The following is a 21479-nucleotide window of genomic DNA, read 5'->3' as shown; positions in this document are numbered from 1 at the left end:
GTAGAGACGGGGTTTCACCATGTTGACCAGGATGGTCTCGATCTCTTGACCTCGTGATCCACCTGCCTCGGCCTCCCAAAGTGCTGGGATTACAGGCTTGAGCCACCGCGCCTGGCCTTATTTCTACAAAAAATTTAAAATTAGCTAGACGTGACAGCATGTGCTTGTTGTCCCAGCTACTCAGGACACTGATGCAGGAAGATTGCTTGAGCCCAGGAGTTAGAGGTTGCAGTGAACCAAGATTATGCCACTGTATTCCAGCCTGGATGACAGAGTGAGACTCTCTCAAACAGAAATATATATACATATTCTTATATATATATATTAATATATATATAGATATATAGAATATGTATATATATATAATACGTATATATATTTCTCTCTATATAAATGCTTTATACTTAAATTAAGAAAAATCTACTACTTACCACAAAACCCTCCCAGATATTGAGTTTGCTTAGTGATATAATTCTTGTTTATAGGAAAAAATCAAGGTCAAATCACAAGATGTTTCTGAAATAAAAGTATGCTTTTAAATTATTTCATCCATTAAATAGGGTCTTCGTCCATCTTCTGCAGAGCCAAATTACAACCAGAGAGAAGAGCTAAGAAGTAATGGAGAAGAGCCTAGATGCCAGGAGCTGCCATTTAGGAAAAACGAAATGAAGGAACAGGTTAAAGACTGTTTAATTCCAGGGCTACCATTGTATTTCTTTGTTTTACTGTCTTTCGTACGTTATAGGAAGTTACTTCTATTTCCTACAGTGCCCCTGAGAGGACGCTGTTGTGTGAATACTTGGACACTCAATTTGTCAACACAATGCTGAGTGTTACAGGGGATACAGAGGTAGGTATTTCACTTTCTCAGAGAATGCAATATGTCTAAGTTCATGATGCTTTTCACCTTGGATTCATAGAGTAATGGTCCATCATTAACAGATTTGGCATTTGTATTAGTTTCCTGGGCTGCTGTAACAAAGTTCAACAAATTAGCTGACATAAAGCAGTAGAAATGTATTGTCTCACAATTCTGCGAGAGCAGAAATCCAAAATCAAGGTGTCAGCAGAACCAAGTGCCCTCTGAAAGCTGTAGGGGAATCCTTCCTTGCCTCTTCCTGGTTTCTGATGCATCGCTGACAATCTTTGGCATTTCCTTTATTTGCAGTTGCAAAACTCCATTCTCTGCCTTCATCACATGCTGTTCTCCCTGTGTGTCCCTGTCTTCATATGGCCATCTTCTTGCAAGGACACCAGTCATATTGAACTAAGGGCTCACCGGTATGATCTCAGCTTAACTAGTCACATCTGCAGTAACCCTGTTTTCAAATGGGGTCACATTCTAAGGCACTGGCGGTTAGGACTTTAACATATCTCTTTTTGGGGAGGGACAAAATTCAATGCATAACAGGGTTATATATAAAGGTGGAATTTATAAAGTAAGTGTACATCATGAATGCATTTGGGTTATGCATAAAATCGAGCTCTGTGTCTGAAGCTGCTGTCTCACAGGGTGTAAAGTACCCCAGCCAAACATAAGGCAGATTATCATTTTAGGAACAACAGATTTTTCTATCTTATTTTATATTACACACTTTTGAAACTGTAGGCTGCATAAGGATTATTTTTGTTATGGTGTTCATAAACACTTGAAAGTTTCTGGATAGGGTTTGCTTTCCAGGAATATTGGAAGCAGTTAGAAGAAATACGCCAACACTACCACAATGACATGAAAGAAATTAGAAAGAAGATGGGGAGAGAACTAGAGATAAGTTCGTTCTTCTAGGGGAAACATTGTTCTATCGATTTAGAGCTAACCAAATTGAGCTGCTATGAAAAGTAATGATTTCCTCATAGAAAAGATAAAGTTTTATCATAGAAATAATCATGCAGACTTCTTTTGTAATAGGAAAGCTGTCAGACCTCATTGGAGCTTCAGTTTATTATGGTTTATGAGAGACTGCACAAGATAATAAGGATATCTGAGATTGTCAGGAATGGCTATTATTAAAGTACCTATTGATTGTTTTCCTCATAAATCAGTCAATATGTATTTACTGAGCAGCAACTTTAGACCAGAACTGGATTAGATGCAGAAAGTCCAAAATGAGTATAAGTTCATGCCCAGAAGGAGAGGAAAAAAATCCCCCCACACTAGCATTTTTTCAACTATCTGCAGGGTAAGGTTCTAAAGGCTATTTAAGGCAAAATCTGAGTGCAGTTGAACTGATTCTTAAAAATCTCTTCAAGGCGCCACATTGGAAATTGATCATTCCATCTCCAAGAATGTCTATAGAGTTACTGCTTCTTCAGAAGCGCGTCAGATGAAATAGCCCGCCTGTGTTTGAAGACCATGTTGTAAGAAAGACACATGATAATTGAAACACTAGGAACACACACAGTGCCCTAGAATGCCCTCCTAGGAGAAGCTTGCAGGCACTGAGATGGCTGTCTCCATCCCACTTGCACTGGCCACACACTCATTGAGTAGTGCCACCATGCTGCTGAAATTGATCTCTCTCTCTCTCTTTCTCTTCCACCACAGTGCATACAGATAAATTAATAGAAATCAAATGAATGTGTGGTACAATTCAGTTGTATTTGCCAGGCTGTGAACTAGAGCTTTCACATACTGTATTAGTCTGTTCTCACACTGTTGTTAAAGACATATCCGAGACTGGGTAATTTATAAAGGAAAAGAGGTTTATTGGACTCACAGTTTCACATGGCTAGGAGGCCTCACAATCATGGCAGAAGGCAAAGGAGGAGGAAAGTCATGTCTTACATGAAAGCAGGCAAGAGAGCTTGTGCAGGGCAACTCCCATTTATAAAAATCATCAGATCTTATGAGACTTACTCACTACCATGAAAACAGTATGGGGGAAACTGCTCCCATGATTCAGTTCTCCATCTGGCCCCACCCTTGACACATGGGGATTATTACAATTCAAGGTGAGATTTGGGTGGGGACACAGCCAAACCATATCATACATACTACTACTACTACTACTACTACTACTACTGCTACTACTACTACTTTCTTCTCCTTCTTCTTCTTCTTTTAAAGACAGAGTTTCGCTCTTGTTGCCCATGCTGGTGTGCAATAGTGTGATCTCAGCTCACCACAACCTCTGCCTCCTGGGTTCAAGCGATTCTCCTGCCTTGGCCTCCCTAGTAGCTGGGATTACAGGCACGAGCCACCGCGTCTGGCTAATTTTTTTATTCTTGGTAGAGACAGCATTTCTCCATGTTGGTCAGGCTGGTTTTGAACTCCTGACCTCAGGTGATCCACCCGCCTCAGCCTCCCAAAATGCTCGGATTACAGGCATGAGCCACTGCACCCAGCCATACTTACTTTAATTTACCCCCATACAGAGAAGTTAAGTAGCTCATCCAAAGTCACTTAGATATTACAAAGCAGACTAAATATTTAAATATCTGACTTTAGGCTGGGCACAGTAGCTCATGTCTGTAATCCCAGCAATTTGGGAGGCTGAGGTGGGAGGATTCCTTTAGCCCAGGAGTTTGAGGCTAGCTTGGGCAACATAGGGAGACCCTCCCTGCTCTAAAAAAAAGTACAAAAAGGCCCAACGTGGTGGCTCATGCCTGTAATCCCAGCACTTTGGGAGGCCAAGGCGGGCAGATCATGAGGTCAGGATATTGAGACCATCCTGGCCAACATGGTGAAACCCTGTCTCTACGAAAAATACAAAAATGAACTGGGTGTGGTGGTGCGCACCTGTAGTCCGAGCTACAGGTATTGATCGACATACGACCTATGCAACTTACGACGATTCGACTTTACAACCACAATCACTAGCCACGACTGCTCCGCGTCTGGCAGCACAAACGTTGCCCAGCTGGGCATACGACAGTGCGGACCAGCTTCCGGCAGCACTACCATCTCCGCGTGCACCATTTCAACTGTACATATAGCCTACTCAACTTACGACCAAATCGTGTTACGACTGGTCTGCCGGCCCCAATTGTGGTCGTAAGTCAAGCACTAGCTGTACTCGGGAAGCTGAGGCAGGAGAATTGCTTGAACCAGGGAGTCAGAGGTTGCGGGGAGCTGAAATCATGCCACTGCACTCCAGCCTGGCAACAGAGTGAGACTCAGTCTCAAAAAAAAAAAAAAAATATATATATATATATATGTATAAAAATATATATACTCATACATATATATATTTACATACATGCACATATATACAAAAAAATTTTAAATTAGCTGAGCATGGTGGTTTGCACCTGTAGTGCTAGCTACTTGCGAGGCTAAAGCAGGAGGATTGCTTGAGCTAGGAGTTAAAGGCTGCATGATTGTACCACTGCATCCCTGCCTGGGATACAGAGCAAAACTCTGTCTCAAAAAAATAAAATAAAGTAAAACAAAACAAAAATCAGACTATAAAACCCCTACTTGGATTCATGCCTGTAATCCTAGCACTTTGGGAAACCAAGGCAGAAGGATCACTTGAGCTCAGGAGTTTCAGACCAGCCTGGGCAACATAATGAGACTCCATCTCTATAAAAAAATTTAAAAAATTAGTGGGGCGTGGTGGCAAACACTTGTAGTACCAGCTACTCAGGAGGCTGAGGTGGGAAACTGAGATTGAAACTGCTGTGAACTGTGATTGTTCCACTGCACTCCAGTCTGGGCAACGGAGGGAGATCCTGTCTCAAAAAATAAAAAAATATAATTAAAACCACTATTTTTTCTGGCATATGCAGATCTACTTGTAAATGGTTGGAATGATGACACACAAAACCGTCACAGAGTAAGCCCCGTAGGTGCGCAGGTGCCAAGATGAGTAGAATGAGCAGGAAATGGGTTTTTATGGAAGAAGTGAGTGGGGCCTAAACTGGGTCTGAGAAGAAGAGTGGAATTTGGAGAGGCAGAGTTAAGGCAGGGGAGTGGGCATTCTGAAAGAGCCATACAAAGGTTGGAAGAGAGGACTGCGTGTCCTGGGAGGGGCAGCGTGGAGGTGGTTCTCTCCAGAGCAGAGGCCTGGCTCATGGTGGGCAACCTCGAGCCATCATCAGCCTTATGTCTAAAGCTGGTCTGGGATGGGCAGCCTGAGCCCTGCAGAAATGGATAGCAGACATTTCTACAGAGTCTATGGAGGAAGGACTGGGAAATACTGAGGCTGCCATGTGGAGAAGGAGCTATGAAAAGGGTTCTGTCCAGCCATTCCATTGATCACACATCAGCCAAGTAGCCTTCAGAGCTCACTCAGAACCACTCTTGTTGACTGAGTATAATTTGTGTTAAAGGAGAACTCAAAAATAAGTCATAATACCTATTTGGTGAAGAAGAGTAACCTACCTGTCCATCAAGATGCGTGTGAGGGAGAAGCACCTGTGCAGGTAATGATGGCTATTACCAGATGTGCGTGTGCTGTGGTGCGTGTGCTCCACCCGAGTGGCTCTTACCTTTTGCTGTGCAGCACAACCATGTAGGGAGCTTTTTAAAAATTCAGATGCTTCTCTCTGCCCTAGATGGTCTGGGATGTGGCTCAGGCATCTTATCTGCAGAAGCTTGCTGGGTGATCTATTGTGCAGCTAGGTTTGAGAACTGCTGCTCTTTAGTATAAAAACCTTCCACTCTCTGGAGGGTCTGAGTCAGTGTCTCAGACACATTGGTCCAGAAATCTGACAGCCAACTTCTCTTCCATTTCAACCTTATGTTTTTGGTGGAGGTAAGAGGCTTGGCAGAGTTGAAATAACAAATAAATCTCAAGAGAGTTTTTTTCCCCTTCTGAGAAAAGATTATACAATTATAATGCAAGATGAATCTGTTGATTTCAACCAATTCTGAGAATTACTCAACCTGTGAAATAACCTGATAAACAGTGCTCTTATGATTACATGTTTTACTTTTCAAGGACTTATGTTGATTTTGTGAATAAGAAGCCCAAGTGTACTTTTATTTTTGCTTAGTAAGAAGATTCTCAATGATTTGGCCCCTAATGAGAATTATTACTATCTCATCTTTATAATTAGTGTAATTCTTTGTGTTTTAAATTATATCTATTATTAGAGCTTGATCCAGAGTCAACTAGAAATGGAAAATCCTCAAGGAATTATAAACTTGTCATTCAAAGGTGCCAGTAGGATCACAGTCAAATTCTGTGAAAACACAGCTCAGATGTTACAGATGTGTTTTTCTCTCACATTTTAACCTAGTTAGATTAAATCCAGTGCCTTAATGTTTTTAAAAAGTCAAGTAGTTAAAAATAAACCAATGGAAGAACACAAACAAATGATGGTACCCTCCCTCAAAAAGTTTATATCAGGAATTGGGTGATTAAAATTTGATATGTTTTATGCAAGAGGAATAACACTGAAAGAAAACACACCAAAATGCCGACGGTGGTAATTGGTGGTATCTGGATTGGTGTGAGTAGTGGTGATTATTGTCTCTCTACTTTTTAAATTTTTTATAAGAAGCTTACAGTACTTTTACCACAAATATGTATAATAAAGTGTCTGTTCCTTAGTTCTGTCAGTACTCTAATCAGTATCTTCATACAAAAACAGCCATCTGAAAGCCAGGAATGGTGGCATGAGACTATAGTTCCAGCTATTTGGGAGGCTGAGGATCCCTTGAGCTCGGGAGTTTGAGACCAACCTGGGTAATACAGCGAGACCCCCATCTTTTAAAAAAAATAAAAATAAAAAAGGCATCTGCTATTTCCTGAAGGCTGTCCTCCAGAGCAATCCAGCAGCAGATCTCTTTGCAAACTTCTGTAAAGGAAATAATTATCACCTAATTTGTCTACTTTTTGAATTTATGTTTTAATTATCTTATATGAAGGAAATCTGTAGCTATAAAATTAGACATGTTTGATAAAAGTCTTTATTTGTAGAGTTATCTTTTCAAAATACTATTTGGACACATTATTTCTCTACTCGATAATCAATGGTGACTGCCATTTTCCTTAGCGTGGCCTGCTAGACTTTTGTGAGTTGTTCCTAACAGAATCTTCCAGCCTCATTGCTCACATTTCCCCCAAACATACCCAAGGCTCTAACCTTCTGAAATTACTTTTTAAAGCCCTACTTATTTACAAAGACATCTTCCTTTTAACCTTCAGGCCTTTGTAAAATGCTCATTCCTCTACTGAAATATCCTTTCCCTCTCTTCTTTTCTTGCAGAGCTCATTGTATCAGACCTCCTGGTGAAGTTTCTAGCACAGCTTTTTTCCCTTTCCCCCTTAGAATTAATGACACCTCATCTGTACTTCCACAGCTTTTCCAAATACTTCATACACAGCCTGTGTCATTGTTAGTTATTTGCACTGCAACCTGGGGAAGGGTGTTTTTCTGCTTTGTAATATTATGAAGTCTGAAATCGGGGCTGTGACTGATGTATCTTACTTACATTTGCGAAATTGGTTGTCTGATCTGCTTGGATAGTCTGGTCATCTCAATTGTACAATCTGTGTCCCATTACTTTACTTTCCTTAAAATACAATGATCTCAGATCCCAACCCTGATCTACTCCCGTGAGTGGGACATTGAACCTCAGTCTGCTGTCAGGCTCTCCAGCATCATGTAATCTGAAAGTCCTTCACGGTCCTGTGAAGATTGTTAACTGTGCAGCCATGAGGTCTGGGATCTTGAGGCAGGGATACCAGGCTGGTGTCCTGTCTCTTGCTCATTACTCCTATATACTGCCACAGGCTAGGACTTGAGTCCCCCATCTCCTTTAAAAAATGGTTTTATTGAGATATAATTGATCATAATAAACCACACATATTTAATGTGTATATTTGATAAGATTTGACAGGCACACCCATGAAACCATCACCACAATCAATATAGCTAACGTATCCATCACCGGCAAAAGTTTGTTGCACCCTTTTGTAAACTCCTCTCTCCTATTCTCCCAACCTCTCCTCCCATCTCATCCTCATGCAATCACAGATCTGCTTTCTGTCGCTGTAGGTTGGTTTGCATTTTCTAGATTTGTTTGCATTACAAAAATGGAGTTGTGCTATATGTATTCTTTTTTCTGGCTACTTTCATTCGCATAATAATGTTGCGATTTATCCATATTAATAGTTCATTATTCTTTATTGCCGAGTATATTCTATTGTATGAATATATCAAAATTTATTGATCCATTCACTGTAGAGGGATATTTGGGTTGTCTCAGCTTTTGGCTATTATGAATAAGCTGCTAGGAATATTCATGTAAAAATCTTTTTTTTTTTTTTTTTTCGCTCTGGAATTTTGCTCTTGTTGCCCAGGCTGGAGTGCAATGGCATGATCTCAGCCCACCGCAACCTCCACCTTCCAGGTTCAAGCGATTCTCCTCCCTCAGCCTCCCAAGTAGCTGGGATTACAGGCATGCACCACCATGCCTGGCTAATTTTGTATTTTTATTAGAAGCAGGGTTTCACCAGGTTGGTTAGGCTGGTCTCAAACTCTCAACCTGAGGATCCACCTGCCTTGGCCTCCCAAAGTGCTGGGATTACACGCGTGAGCCACTGCGGCCGGCCATCAAGTACAAATCTTTATGTGGTCATATGCTTCTTTTCTTTCTTTTGGGTAAATATATTGGACTGGGATGGATGGATTGTATAGTAGGTATATATTTAACTTTCTAAGAACTGGCAATTGGTGTTCCAGAATGGCTGTACTGTGTTACACTCCTCTGGGCATTCTATGAGTGTTTCAGTTCTCTCTGTGCAGCTTCCCCCTCTTTAGGTCTTTGTCCTTCAAACTCTAGCACCTGAATACCCCCAAGCATTGTCTTATCAACTCAGGGAGTCTGCCACACTCACATTCGGTTCCCCATCCCTGCACCATGGCCGGCAAACTCTCAAGACAGGAGGCTGGGGCAGTTTCAGGGCTTGTCTCGTTGGTTTTCTGTTCATTGCTGGATGTCTAATGTATTAAAATCCATTCATCTATTATATATTTGATCTGGCTCTTTGGTTGTTTTGGGTGGGGAGTTAAATCTGGTTTCTGATACTCTGCCTTGGCGGAAAGTGTAAGTTTTCAGTGCCCACTGCTGGGGAGGGGTGGAGAGCACTCACGAGTTCCTTTTGGAGATTGAGTTAGAGAAGGTGTGAGAGGTTACATACCTGCTCTGGAGCCTTTACCCCACTGTTCCCTCTGTGTGGAAAATACTCTTCCCGGACCTGCATATGCCAAGGTCCAATATTCCAGGGCTTAAATCAATTGCCAAATAAGCTTTGCCTGTGTTACTCTCATCCCTACTCCTTTTCCATCCTATTATCCTATTTTATTCCCTTGATAGCACTTAACATTTCTGAAATTATGTCATTTGTTAACTCATTTATTATCTATCCTACTCCAGTAAAATGTAAGCTCCATGTCAACAGGGGCCTTTCTGGTCATGCCCACTGTGCTAACCCATTTTGAGGGTGTCTGGCCCCCAGGGAGTGCTCTGGTGAATTTGTGGAGTGAATATTAAGATGAAGATGATGCTAAGTAGGCAGTGGATATGTGAGTCTGGAGCTCAGGGGAGAGGAAAGGTGAAGCCTGATGATACCCATTTAAGAGTCACTGCTTAAAGGTGGCATTTAAATTCATAGGAATGAAGGAGACCCCTTGTATTAAGGAAGAGAGGAGCAGAGGGCCCCAGATAGGACCCTAAGAAATCTCTGAATATAGAGCCCATATCTCAATTGTGCCTTTGAAATTTTTGTCATCTAGTTTTAGTTTTCTTCTTTTCCTCCTTGAAATTGCCTGCCAATTTTTAGAGCCCTCTCCTTCCTTTATACCATCATGAGTTGTGCACTTCGCCTATTTTCCTGATTAAGATCATAATCCTCTTAAGGGAATGATCCTATAGTCAACATTACATTCTTGAATTGAATTGGTTTGCACTGGAGTGGACTGGAGTGATCAGTATTGTCACATTATAGAATTTCACCCACTGAAGTGCCAGTGTTAAATGTATTAATATTTCAAGTTAATGGATACTGTGCCCAAGTTTTTAGTGAATTATTAACTTTCCATTATAAAAGTTTGTTTTTGTTCTCAAATCAATTATTAGATTTAACACAGAAATGAACTCATGTAAACATACAGTGATAGAATTGTATTTTTCCCTAAACTTTCAGGACATTGAAAGAGACTTGAAACAAATTAGGCTTCAGTATACAAAGGAAAGTAAAAATCGAGAACAGAGATATAAAGCTAAGGTAAGAAATACTTTTGTCTTTGGGTTCCATATTAAATAGCTGGCTGGGGAGCCACCTTGTGATCTGGGTTGCCTACAAGATTTTCTTCTATTTTATAGAATTGCTCTATTTTCTGATGTGAGACCAATGGTTTTAAGAATCTATACTGTCAAATAAAATTGACCTAGGGAGTTGTAATTTAATGGCTTTTATTGAATTGCTATACTGATTTTTTTCTTTCCTTTCTCCTAGAAAGGGGTAAAGTTTGAAGTTAATTTAGACAAATGTATTTCTGATGAAAACATCCTCCAAGAAGAAGAGGTATGCCATTAAGTCTAAATTTCCATTAGTAGGTATGAGAAAATGCATCTATCTTACCTAATAACATGTTTCATGACATTTCTTCACAGGCTATAGGGATAATTTTTTCAACTTTTAGATTCAGGGATACATGTGCAGGTTTGTTACCTGGATATATTGCGTGATGTTGAGGTTTGGGATATGAATGATCCCATCATCCAGGTACTAAACATAATACTCAGTAGTTTTTCAAGCCATCCTCCCTTCCTTTCTCCCCCCGACTGTAGCAGCTCCCAGTATCTATGCCATCTTTATGTCCATGAGTACCCAATGTTTAGCTCCCACTTATAAGTGAGAACATGCAGAATTTGGTTTATCCCTGTGGAATTTAGATAGTGGTGCCCAGCTGCCTTCATGTTGCTGCAAAGGACATGATTTCATTCTTTTTAATGGCTGCATAGTATTCCATGGTGTATATGTACCACATTTTCTTTATCCAGTCCACCACTGATGGGCACCTTGGTTGTTTCCATGACTTTGCTATTGTGAATAGTGCTGAGATGAACATGTGTTTTTTTGGTAGAATGATTTGTTTTCTTTTGGATATTTTCACAGTAATGGGATTGCTGGGTTGAACAGTAGTTCTGTTTTAAGGTCTTTGAGAAGTATCCAAACTTCTTTCTATAGTGGTTGAAGTAATTTACATTACATTCTTACCTACACTACGTAAGCATTCCCTTTTCTCTGCAGCCTCACCAATATTTGTATTTTGACTTTTTAGTGATAGCCATGCTGAGTCATGTGAGATGGTATTTCATTGTGGTTTTGATTTGCATTTCTCTGATAATTAGTGATGATGGGTATTCTTTCATATATTTGTTGGCTGTTTACATGTCTTTTGAGAAGTGTCTGTTTCTGTCTTTTGTCCATTTTGAAATTTGGGTTATCTTTTCTTGTTCAAAGTTCCTTATAGAGTCTGGATATTAGACCTTTGTTGGATACATAGTTTGCAAAAATTTTCTTCCTTCTGTAGGTTATCTGTTTAGTCTGTTGATAGTTTCTTTTGCTGTGCAGAAGCTCTTTAGGTTAATTAGGTCCCACTTGTCAATTTTGTTTTTGCTGCAATTGCTTTTGAGGACTTAGTCACAAATTCTTTCCCAAGGCCCATGTTCAGAATGGTGTTTCCTAGGTTTTCTTCTAGGATTCTTTTAGTTAGAGAGTTAAAGGTTTTTTTTTTTTTTTTTTTTTTTTTTTTGTGGAGTCTCGCTCTGTCGCCAGGTTGGAGTGCAGTGGCGTGATCTCGGCTCACTGCAACCTCCGCTTCCTGGGCTCAAGCAATTCTCCTGCCTCAGTCTCCTGAGTAGCTGGGACTGCAGGCCTGTGCCACCATACCCAGCTAATTTTTATATTTTACTAGAGATGGGGTTTCACCATGTTGGCCAGAATGGTCTCTATCTCTTCATGTCGTGATCTGCCCACCTCAGCCTCCCAAAATGCTGGGATTACAGGCGTGAGTCACTGTGCCTGGCCATAGTTAAAGATCTTACATTTAAATAGTTAATTCATCTTGAGTTAATTTTTATATACAGTGAAAGGCAGGGGTCCAGTTTCATTCTTGCACATATAGCCAGCCAGCTATCCCAGCACCATTTATTGGATAGGAAATCCTTTCCCCATTGCTTATTTTTGTCAGTTTTGTCAAAGATTAGATGCTGTAGATAGGTAGCTTTATTTCTGGTTTCTCTATTCTATTACTTGGTTTATGTGTTTGTTTTTGAACCAGTACCATACTGTTTTGGTTACTGTAGTCTTATGGTATAGTTTGAAGTTGGGTAATGTGAGGACTCTGGCTTTGCTCTTTTTGCTTAGAATTACTTTGGCTATTTGGGCTCTTTTTTGTTTACATATGAATTTTAGAATAGTTTTTTTTTTTTTTCTAATTCTGTGAAGAATGACATTGGTAGTTGGATATAAATGTGTTGAATCTGTAGATTGCTTTGGGCAGTATGGCCATTTTAATGATATTGATTATTCCAATCCATGAGTGTGGAATGTTTTTCTATTTGTTTGTGTCATCTATGATTTCTTTCTGTGTTTTGTAGTTCTCCTTGTAGAGATCTTTCACCTTCTTGGTTAGATGTACTCCTAGGTATTTTATTTATTTATTTTTTTGGTGGCTATTGTAAATGGGATTGCATGCTTGATTTGGCTGTCTGCTTCAATGTTCTTGATGTATAGGAATGCTACTGATTTTTATATTTGATATCGTATCCTGAAACTTTGCTGAAGTTGTTTATCAGCTCCAGGAACCTTTGGGTGGAGTCTTTAGGGGTTTCAAGGTATAGAATCATATCATCCATGAAGATATAGTTTGACTTTTTCTTTTCTTATTTGGATGCCTAGAATTTTAAAAAATATTTCCAGAAAAATATTTGGTGTTCAAATGAGTCTTCCAAGTGCTTTTTATTCTCTGATTTTATTTTATTTTGGTTATTTCTTTAGGTAAATTATATTTTAATTTACTTTTCTTTAAATAAAGGAGCTATTTTACTCATAATATTATTTGTTATCACAGCCAAATTAAAATAGAAGACCTGAATATTTGGTGTTCAAATGAGTCTTCCAAATGCTTTTTATTCTCCCATTTTATTTTATTGTGGTTATTTCTTTAGGTAAATTATTATATTTTAATTTACTTTTCTTTAAAGGAACTATTTCACTCATAATATTAATTGTTATCCCTGCCAAATTAAAATAGAAGACCTGATATATAGTCAACAACTAATATAATGACCTAAAAAATTGAACAGGTACCCTGAAACTAGGCACATTTATTTTAGGCCTTAATTCATTATTGATAATGTTGGGTAAATCTCATTTATGCATTTGGGCTCTCCTTGCCGCAGCAATAACTGTCCCAACACAGTAAATCCAAATTTCATTTTATTACTTGATTTTAACACTTTTTTAATCCTGGTTTTATTAGACCTATAACAAATGTCAAAATTAACTGGTTATTTTTCCATTTTACCTTTTCTGAATTCACCTCTTAAGTCAATGTAGATATGAATAATTATACACGATGCTCAATCTTTTTCTTTAATGTTCTTTTTTAGCTTAAAACACTTTCATGTTAGCATTTCTTATTTTTATGAGCATTTGCTACATAAAGACTTCATTAGAGTTGTGATAATTAGAATTCACTTCTGTTCAACCATAAGTTCCTAAATGCCCTGGAGCTGTGACATCAGAGTGGAACAGATCTGGGGACCTGCTTCTGGGTGGGAACTTGAGAAGTGGTACTCTCACAGAGCTTCTGTGAAGTGAGGTGCTGTCGTTGCCCTGCTGAAATGGAATAATGGAGTCCAAGAAGTTTTAACTGCCATTCTTTTTTATTCTTTGCTTCTATCTGCTTGAAACAGAAGTGGTCATTTTGGTATTGACTATAGAATACTAGGAGCAGATTTAGGCACCTGTTTAAGAATGTTGCATACTTAAAGCAGGGCATGAATGACAAAATCTTGAGAGCACTGTAGCATGGAACTGAAGTGGAATAATATTGAAGGCAGAAAGTCTAGGTAAAATTAAGTTGCCTTACAACCAGTGCTTGACACTGTTGAACTGGAGAAGAAATGAAAACATTTCTATTTTCATCTTATTCTGACATAGCTCTAGTTTAAAAACTCTATGGAGTTATTTAGTTTTACTAGGAACACAAAAAATGTGGTTTTTCTTTCTTGCAAAATATGGCTAATTCATCATGAAACACTGTGGAATTGATTTAGGTAATGGATATACTAAATGAAACTTTGACCTTTGAGGATGGCATGAAGTTTAAGGAGTATAAATGTGTAAAGGAGCATTGAGATTATACAGACAAAGCATTTGAAAAACTCCACTGCCCAGAAACAGGTATGGGTCTCTTGAAAGTTGTAACTGAGAAGGAACTGTTTTATTAGCAACCCATCTTGAACTCTGTCCCCATGCATCTGCCTCGCCTTCACTGTTATTTGACCCTCTCTGCTCTCCCTGAGCAAGGAAGAAACACACTTCCTATTCTCCTGCCACCCATGCAGAGGCCACACTCCCTGAGATCCAGCCCTCCTCTCCTGCTCCACACCCACTCCCTCCTGCAGCTTCAGCCTCTCCCACAAACCAAATATACATCACATGGAGGGTAATGGGGTCAGTAGAGACAAGGTAGTGATCTAAATTTGTAACATGTTGAGATTTAGGTCTTTATGGCATCTGTTGCAGATGCTGTGTGAGACTGAAAGCCTGGGGCATATCAGGGATAGAGAGCTTGGTGGCCCTTAGCATATCTGTGGTTTTTAACCTTGGTGATGTCAAAATACCTAGGGAGAGGGGCTGGAATGAGAGGGAAATGGAGCTTAGGACAAAACTCTGCCACTATATGGACAAATTTTGGAGACTCAGGAGAGAGTAAAGCCAAAGGAGGAGAGACAGGTCATGGAGGAGGCACAGGAATTGGCAGCATCAACTGGAAGAGAAAGGCCAGGTGAAGTGGGTGGGATTTGGCCCTTCAGGAACCCTTAATGGCCTCAGGGAAAGCAGTCAACTGTGAAAGGGGTAAATTCAACTGTTATCTTTGTGTCAGTTTGCTGGGAAGAGGAGAGCAGGTTAGCTGTTTTTTTAGATGAAAGGGGGAAGAAAAACCCTTCATTAGTGGTATACTGAAAATTGTCTCCCTGTAATTATTATTCAGGCTGAAGAATTTTTCCATATATTTGTTGACCGTTCATATTTTTTCTTTATCTTTTTTTTTTTTTTGAGATTGAGTGTCTCTCTGTCACCCAGGCTGGAGTGCAGTGGCGTGATCTTGGCTCACTGCAACCTTCATCTCCTGAGTTCAGGTGATTCTTCTGCCTCAGCCTCCCGAAGTAGCAGGGACTACAGGTGCACGCCACCGTGCCCAGCTAATTTTTTTTTATTTTATTATTTTTTGTAGAGACAAAGTTTCACCATGTTGGCCAGGCTGGTCTCGAACTCTTGACCTCAGGTGATCCACCGCCTTGGCCTCCCAAAGTGCTGGGATTAGAGGTGTGAGCCACGGTGCCCGGCCAACTATTCATATTTCTCATATGAATTATGTACTCTTGCCCTTCCTCCTTTTCTCTACTGAAAGCGACGTTTGTTTTTTATAAGATTGATTTAAATCAAACCTTTTCCTTTAATATGTATTGCAAGTGTTTCCCCCAGTTGGTTGTCAGATCTCATTTTTAGTAACAGCAAATATGTATGAATGTGTGTGTGTGTATTCATTCACTTAGGAATAAAGTTTACAAGAATTGTGCAGTGTGTAGAAAGAAAACTGTAAATCCTTACTGAGGTATTTCAAGGCCACTTGAATAAATGGAGAGAAATAACAGTGCTATATATTGGAAATACGTTTTTCAAATAAATATTGCACTATCATTGTCTGAGGTATCACCCAGAGCTCTTTGTCTTGTGACCAAAAGAAAAGGAACGCAGACACCAAGGGTGAGTTTGGAGTGAAAGTTTAATAAACAAAAGAGGAAAGCTCTTCACTGCAGAGAGGGGACCCAAGAGGGTTGCCATTTCACAGCTGAATAAAAAGGCTTTTATGAAAAACGTAATGGGGCTGGGTGTTTCACTTGTACAAGGCATGAATTTCTGGCAGCTCCACCCCATCCTCCTGCTGTGCTGACTGACAGGGGCTTGTCTTTGGAAAAGGCACCACTCAGAAAATGACATGATGGTTGGCTGGGCATGGTGGCTCATGCCTGTAATCCTAGCACTTTGGGAGGTCAAGATGGGCAGATCTTGTGAGGCCAGTTCAAGACCAGGCTGGCCAACATGGCAAAAGCCTGTCACTTACTAAACATACAAAAATTAGCTGGGTTTTGTGGTGCATGCCTGTAATCTCAGCTACTTGGGAGGCTGAGGCACAAGAGTCACTTGGACCTGGAATGTGAAGGTTGCTGCAAGCCAAGATTGCACCACCATACTCCAGCCACACTCCAGCTGGGGTGACAGAGCAAGATTCTGTCTCAAAAAAGAAAACAAAAAGAGAAAGAAAATGACATGATAGTGTAAAGGACCAATTGGAGACTTGGCCAACAACTGACTGAGTGTCAGAGTGATGGTTCATAGAAGCTTGGCTCACAGTCCAAAGTATGCCCCAAAAAGAAAGGAATGTGCTCATTGGAGCCCACCATGAACATGCCCACAAAAGGAGAAGGAACTGTTTCCTGGAGGCCCACTGGTTGCACCAAGGACAAAGGCATTTCTGTGTTGGGCCTTGCTCCCTTATCTATGCAGCTGTGGGCATGTTTTAGGCAAGTTTCCTGTGCTAGTTCCCTTATCTGTGTCTGCAGCTTGATTTTTCTGACTGGTCTTTTGCTTAAAAGAATTCTACCAAGGACCTGCCCTAACTGCCTGCCTAACTGGTTCTTTCTTTCTCCACCCTCAAAATGTGGATTTATGGCCATTTCAATCAAAACCACAGTAGGATTTTTTTTTTAATGGTATAGGGAAATCTCAGCAGATTGGAGAATTCTAGAGCTTCTTAAGTAGCCAAAAATTTTGAAAAAGTACAGTGAAGTGGAATTTACCTTTCCAAACGTCAAAATATATTACAGAAATTATAGTCATTCAAACAGTATGATAGCAGCACCCAAGTAGCTAAAACAGTGAGAAGAGAAAGTTAGAAACAAATCCTAGCATGTATCATAATTCTGCACAAATGAAAAGTAACAACACAAGTCAGTGTGAAAAGAAAGGACTATTCAAATAAATGCTGCTGGGCCAACTGGTTAATAGTTTGGGGAAGATTGTGAAATCAGACCCTAAATAATATGATACAACAAAATAAATTTTTAAAAATCAGAGTTTATATGTAAAAAAGTTATACATTAGAAAATGGAATAAAAGAGTACAGGTAATTTTTTGAACAGGGAAGAGCTAGCTGTTCAAAGGACATAGAAAAATATCACAGAATAAATTAGTAATAATTCAACTTTAACAACAAAAAGCTTTAGTAAAGCAAATAATACTAACCCCTAGAATTATCATTTTCAATTATTTAAATAATCATAAATGTCCACAAAAATTTAGCCACAAATGAGGTCATTATATAATGGTGTTATTAATAATAGTGAAAAATCACCAGCAGCCTAAAAATCTGGCAGGAAAGGATTAGTTACATTATATTACATTCATGAAGCAGAATACTACATTTGCTTTAAAATAGCTGTATAGAAGAATCCCAAAGTGCTGGGATTACAAGTGTGAGCCACCATGCCTGAAGGAGGCCACGCAGTAGGCTGGAGAAATAGGCCAAGTGACAGGTGGATATTGGGACAGCTGGGACTAGAGAGGAAATAAGTTCTTTTCTTCCATCCCCCTTCCCTCCCTCCCTCCCTCTCTCCCGCCTTTCTTTCCTTTCTTCCCTACTCCTTTCTTCCGCTCTTCTGCCCTTTTGTTCTTCCCTCTCCTTTTCCCCCTCCCTCCTCCCTTTCTTCCTTCCCTTCCTCATTCCTTCTCTTCCTTTCAACTCTTTCCTTCCCTCCATCTGTCCTCCCCTTTCCTATCTTTCCTTCTCTCCCTCCTTTTCACTCCTCCCTTCCCTCCTTCCTTCCGTAGTTCTCAAACACTGATCCAGCACCTTCTGCACGCCTAGCACTAACTAGCTACTGAGTCTGCCACAGGGAGTGGCCTGTGCTGCTGCGGAGCTTCCAGTCTAAGGAGAGCGAGGCCATCAGCCCCTGCCAGGCACTTCCTGCAGGGTGCTTTAGGAAGTGGGAAGTGCTGGGGAAAAACAAAAACGAACCCAGGACAGGCCAAGGAAGGGAGCTGCTGGGAGGAGAGGGATGGGCGGGCCATGTCCTTGCTGGATGATGGTGAGGGAGGCAGCCCTGAATGCAGGGGGTGCTGGAGGGGACAAGGGTCTTCTGGAGTGAGGGTGGTCGGGGTGGACGGAACAGCTAAAGCAGATGCCTGGAGAGATGTGTGAGCATCGGGCAGGTGTGAGGATGGAGAAGGGTGGTAGGTGGGAAAGGGAGGGAGACGGGTGGAAGGTGAGGCTGGAGGCAATGAGGAAGCTCAGCATCCCTTTCCCAAAAGCTGAACCTGGTGGCTCAGAACGAGGAGAATGGGGCCGCTGTGGGTCTGAGCAGAGGAGGGTGCAATGGATTCAGCTCATACAGGTCTCCTGTGGCTGGAAGTGGAGAGAGGCTGGGGCAGAAGTAGGGAGTGAACCAGGGCCTTGCTGCTGGATGCATATTCAAGGTGATGTCAAGCAAATCTGCTGACTGATGGAGTACAGGAGAAAAAGGCATTGATCTGACCCAGGCCCTGGGGACTGAACACTGGGGAGAGGAGCTACCATCCACTGCAATGGGGAAGGAGCGGGGCAGGTCTATACAATGGGCAACTCACAGAGACAAGAACAAAGCCAGACCCGCCAGCTCCCACTCAGCTCTCCCCTCCCCATCACCCACACCAGGGTCTTTGTCTTCCTCCCTACTTCCTGCCTGGTCCGTCCCTTTCCCAAAAGCCGAACTTGACCGTGATTCCTCCTCTTGGTGATGAAGAAATTCAGAGGGAGGAGGCTCAGGAAGGTAGCGATGGTGGAGGGACCCAGGAGCTGGGGACAGAGGGAACAGAATATCAGGAGATCCCGAGGAGCCCAGCTGCCAGAGGCATGTGAACCACAGCAACTCCATCTTGAATAGGAGCTGAGTAAAAGGAGGCTGAGACCTACTGGGCTGCATTTCCAGGTGGTGAAGGCATTCTAAGTCACAGGGTGGGACAGGAGGTCAGCACAGGATACAGGTCACCGAGACCTTGCCAGTAAAACAGGCTGCAGTAAAGAAGCCAGTCCAAAACCCACCAAAACCAAGATGGCCAGGAGAGTGACCTCTGGTCGTCCTCACTGCTATGTTGCCACCAGCGCCATGACAATTTACAAATGCCATGGCAACATCAGAAAGTTGCCCTATATAATCTAAAAAAGGGGAGTCATGAATAATCTACCCCTCGTTCAGCATGTCATGGAGAAATAACCCTAAAGATGGGCACCAGTGCCCTCTGGGCTGCTCAATGGAGTAACCATTCTATCTTTACTTTCCTAGAAAAACTTGCTTTTTCAGGAAAGAATAAACTTGCTCTGTGGCTCACACCTGTAATCCCAGCACTTTGGAAGGCTGAGGCAGGCGGATCACCTGAGGTCAAGAGTTTGAGATCAGCCTGGCCAACATGGTGAAACCCCATCTCTACTAGAAATACAAAAATTAGCCAGGTCTGGTGGCAAGCACCTGTGATCCCAGCTACTCAGGAGGCTGAAGCAGGAAAATCACTTGAACCCGGGAGGCGTAGGTTGTAGTGAGCCAAGATCACACAACTACCCTCTGTCTAGGCTGGGCAACAGAGTGAGAGTCCATCTAACAAACAAACAAAAAACAATAAAAAAAATCCCAAAACAACCCCAAAAAATGTGCTTTTACTTTATGGACTCACACTGAATTGTTTCTTGCATGAGATCCAAGAACCCTCCCTTGGGGTCTGGATTGGGTTCCCTTTCCTGTAACACAGCTGCAGATCCTGAAGATGGTCAGACTTGGATCCTAAGATGTGGAGTCAGGGAATATGATAAGGACAGCCACCAGGTCCCAGGGATCTTGGCTCATGGGGGTCTGCTGTTTTAGGAGGCGCCTGCTGAAGATGGGTTCCTTCAATGTCAGGGAGGGGAATGGCCCACTTATGCGATGGGGAGAGAATCATATTCAAGACAGAACATGCACACACAGGAATAGGACTGAGGGGTGTTCCTGGCCACAACAGTGAAGTTGAGACCGCTGGAATCAGGACTGGGTTCAAATCCTGACTCTGACGATTGTGAGGGTGGCCTTGGGGCAAGTCACCTCCCTAATGTGCAATTCCCTTGTCTGCAAAATGGGAACAGAGTTGTCCTCATTTTGCATGTTTGCTTATTACATTTAAGTATTTTCCTAATCTTCATTTCACCCTCATGAGGGTTGTCAGACTTAGCAAATTATCATACAGATGCACAGTTACTTTTGAAGACAAAGAGTGAATAAGGTTTTAGTTTAAGTCTCGTGCATGATTTGGGACATACACTGAGAGTCCGAAACTCACACTTCAATGGATGTCCTGTGTTTTCTCTGGAAACCCTACTCTCCACCAACGTGATGCTTTTGGGATAGTTATATTCCCTCTCTCAGCTTTGGTTTCTATTTCTGGAAAATGTGGAAGTGCGGGGGTAGAATAAATGATTTTTAAGTTGCTGTGACTTTCTGAGAGTCCTTCACAAGTTACTTGAACCCATTCTCTCACCAAGCCCCACCCCAACTCCAGTCTGCATGCCTCAGTTTCCCCTCTCAGTCCTTTGGAATACTATTTTTTTTTTTTTGAGATGACGTCTCGCTCTGTTACCCAGGCTGGAGTGCAGTGTCACAATCTTGGCTCACTGCAACCTCTGCTTCGCAGCCAATTCTCCTGTTTCAGCCTCCCTAGTAGCTGAGATTACAGACGTGTGTCACTATGCCTGGCTAATTGTTGTATTTTTAGTACAGACAGGGTTTCGCCGTGTTGCCAGACTGGTCTCGAACTTCTGGCCTCAAGTAATCTACCCACCTCAGCCTTCCTAAGTGCTGGAATTACAGGTCTGACCCACCCCACCCAGCTCAAAGAAAAGAGAACACTGTTTTCTAATCCTGGGTGAGTTTGTTTCATTTATGCAGCAATGGCGCCACCTGGTGGCTGCATGGAGAAGTGCCCTGAGGGTAAACCGCCCACAGCAGGGGTTGGAAAAACACTCAAGGGAATCTGACAGAAGATGAGCATCTCTCTCTGGGGCAAAAATGGTTCATTAAACTGTAGCAACCCCAGTATCCACCCCTCATTCACCAGGATCTCATGGTGATGTTAGGAGCTGTCTACCAAGACGCAGGAAAAGTGCACAGGGAAAGTGACACGGTGCCTTATGTGTGGATATCTTGGTTTTCTCTAAAGTTT

At 41.5% G+C, this 21479-nt stretch overlaps 1 protein-coding gene across 1 annotated transcript in view; it reads left to right on the top strand.

Moving 5' to 3' along the window:
• NEK5 (NIMA related kinase 5) overlaps positions 1-14527 on the top strand; it is a 52810-nt gene extending 38283 nt beyond the window's left edge. The window contains 6 exon segments of the mRNA XM_037732549.1: positions 561-677; positions 1682-1772; positions 5258-5367; positions 10101-10181; positions 10413-10481; positions 14246-14527. Coding sequence (XP_037588477.1) covers positions 561-677; positions 1682-1772; positions 5258-5367; positions 10101-10181; positions 10413-10481; positions 14246-14419 — 642 coding nt within the window. The 3' untranslated portion in view covers positions 14420-14527.
• The last annotated feature ends 6952 nt before the right edge of the window (positions 14528-21479 follow it).

The sequence above is a fragment of the Cebus imitator genome, unplaced genomic scaffold, assembly GCF_001604975.1.
Source record: "Cebus imitator isolate Cc_AM_T3 unplaced genomic scaffold, Cebus_imitator-1.0 Scaffold453, whole genome shotgun sequence".
NCBI lineage: Eukaryota > Metazoa > Chordata > Mammalia > Primates > Cebidae > Cebus > Cebus imitator.
The sequence above is the reverse complement of the archived record's forward strand: the minus strand, read 5'-3'. Positions and strand labels throughout refer to the sequence as shown.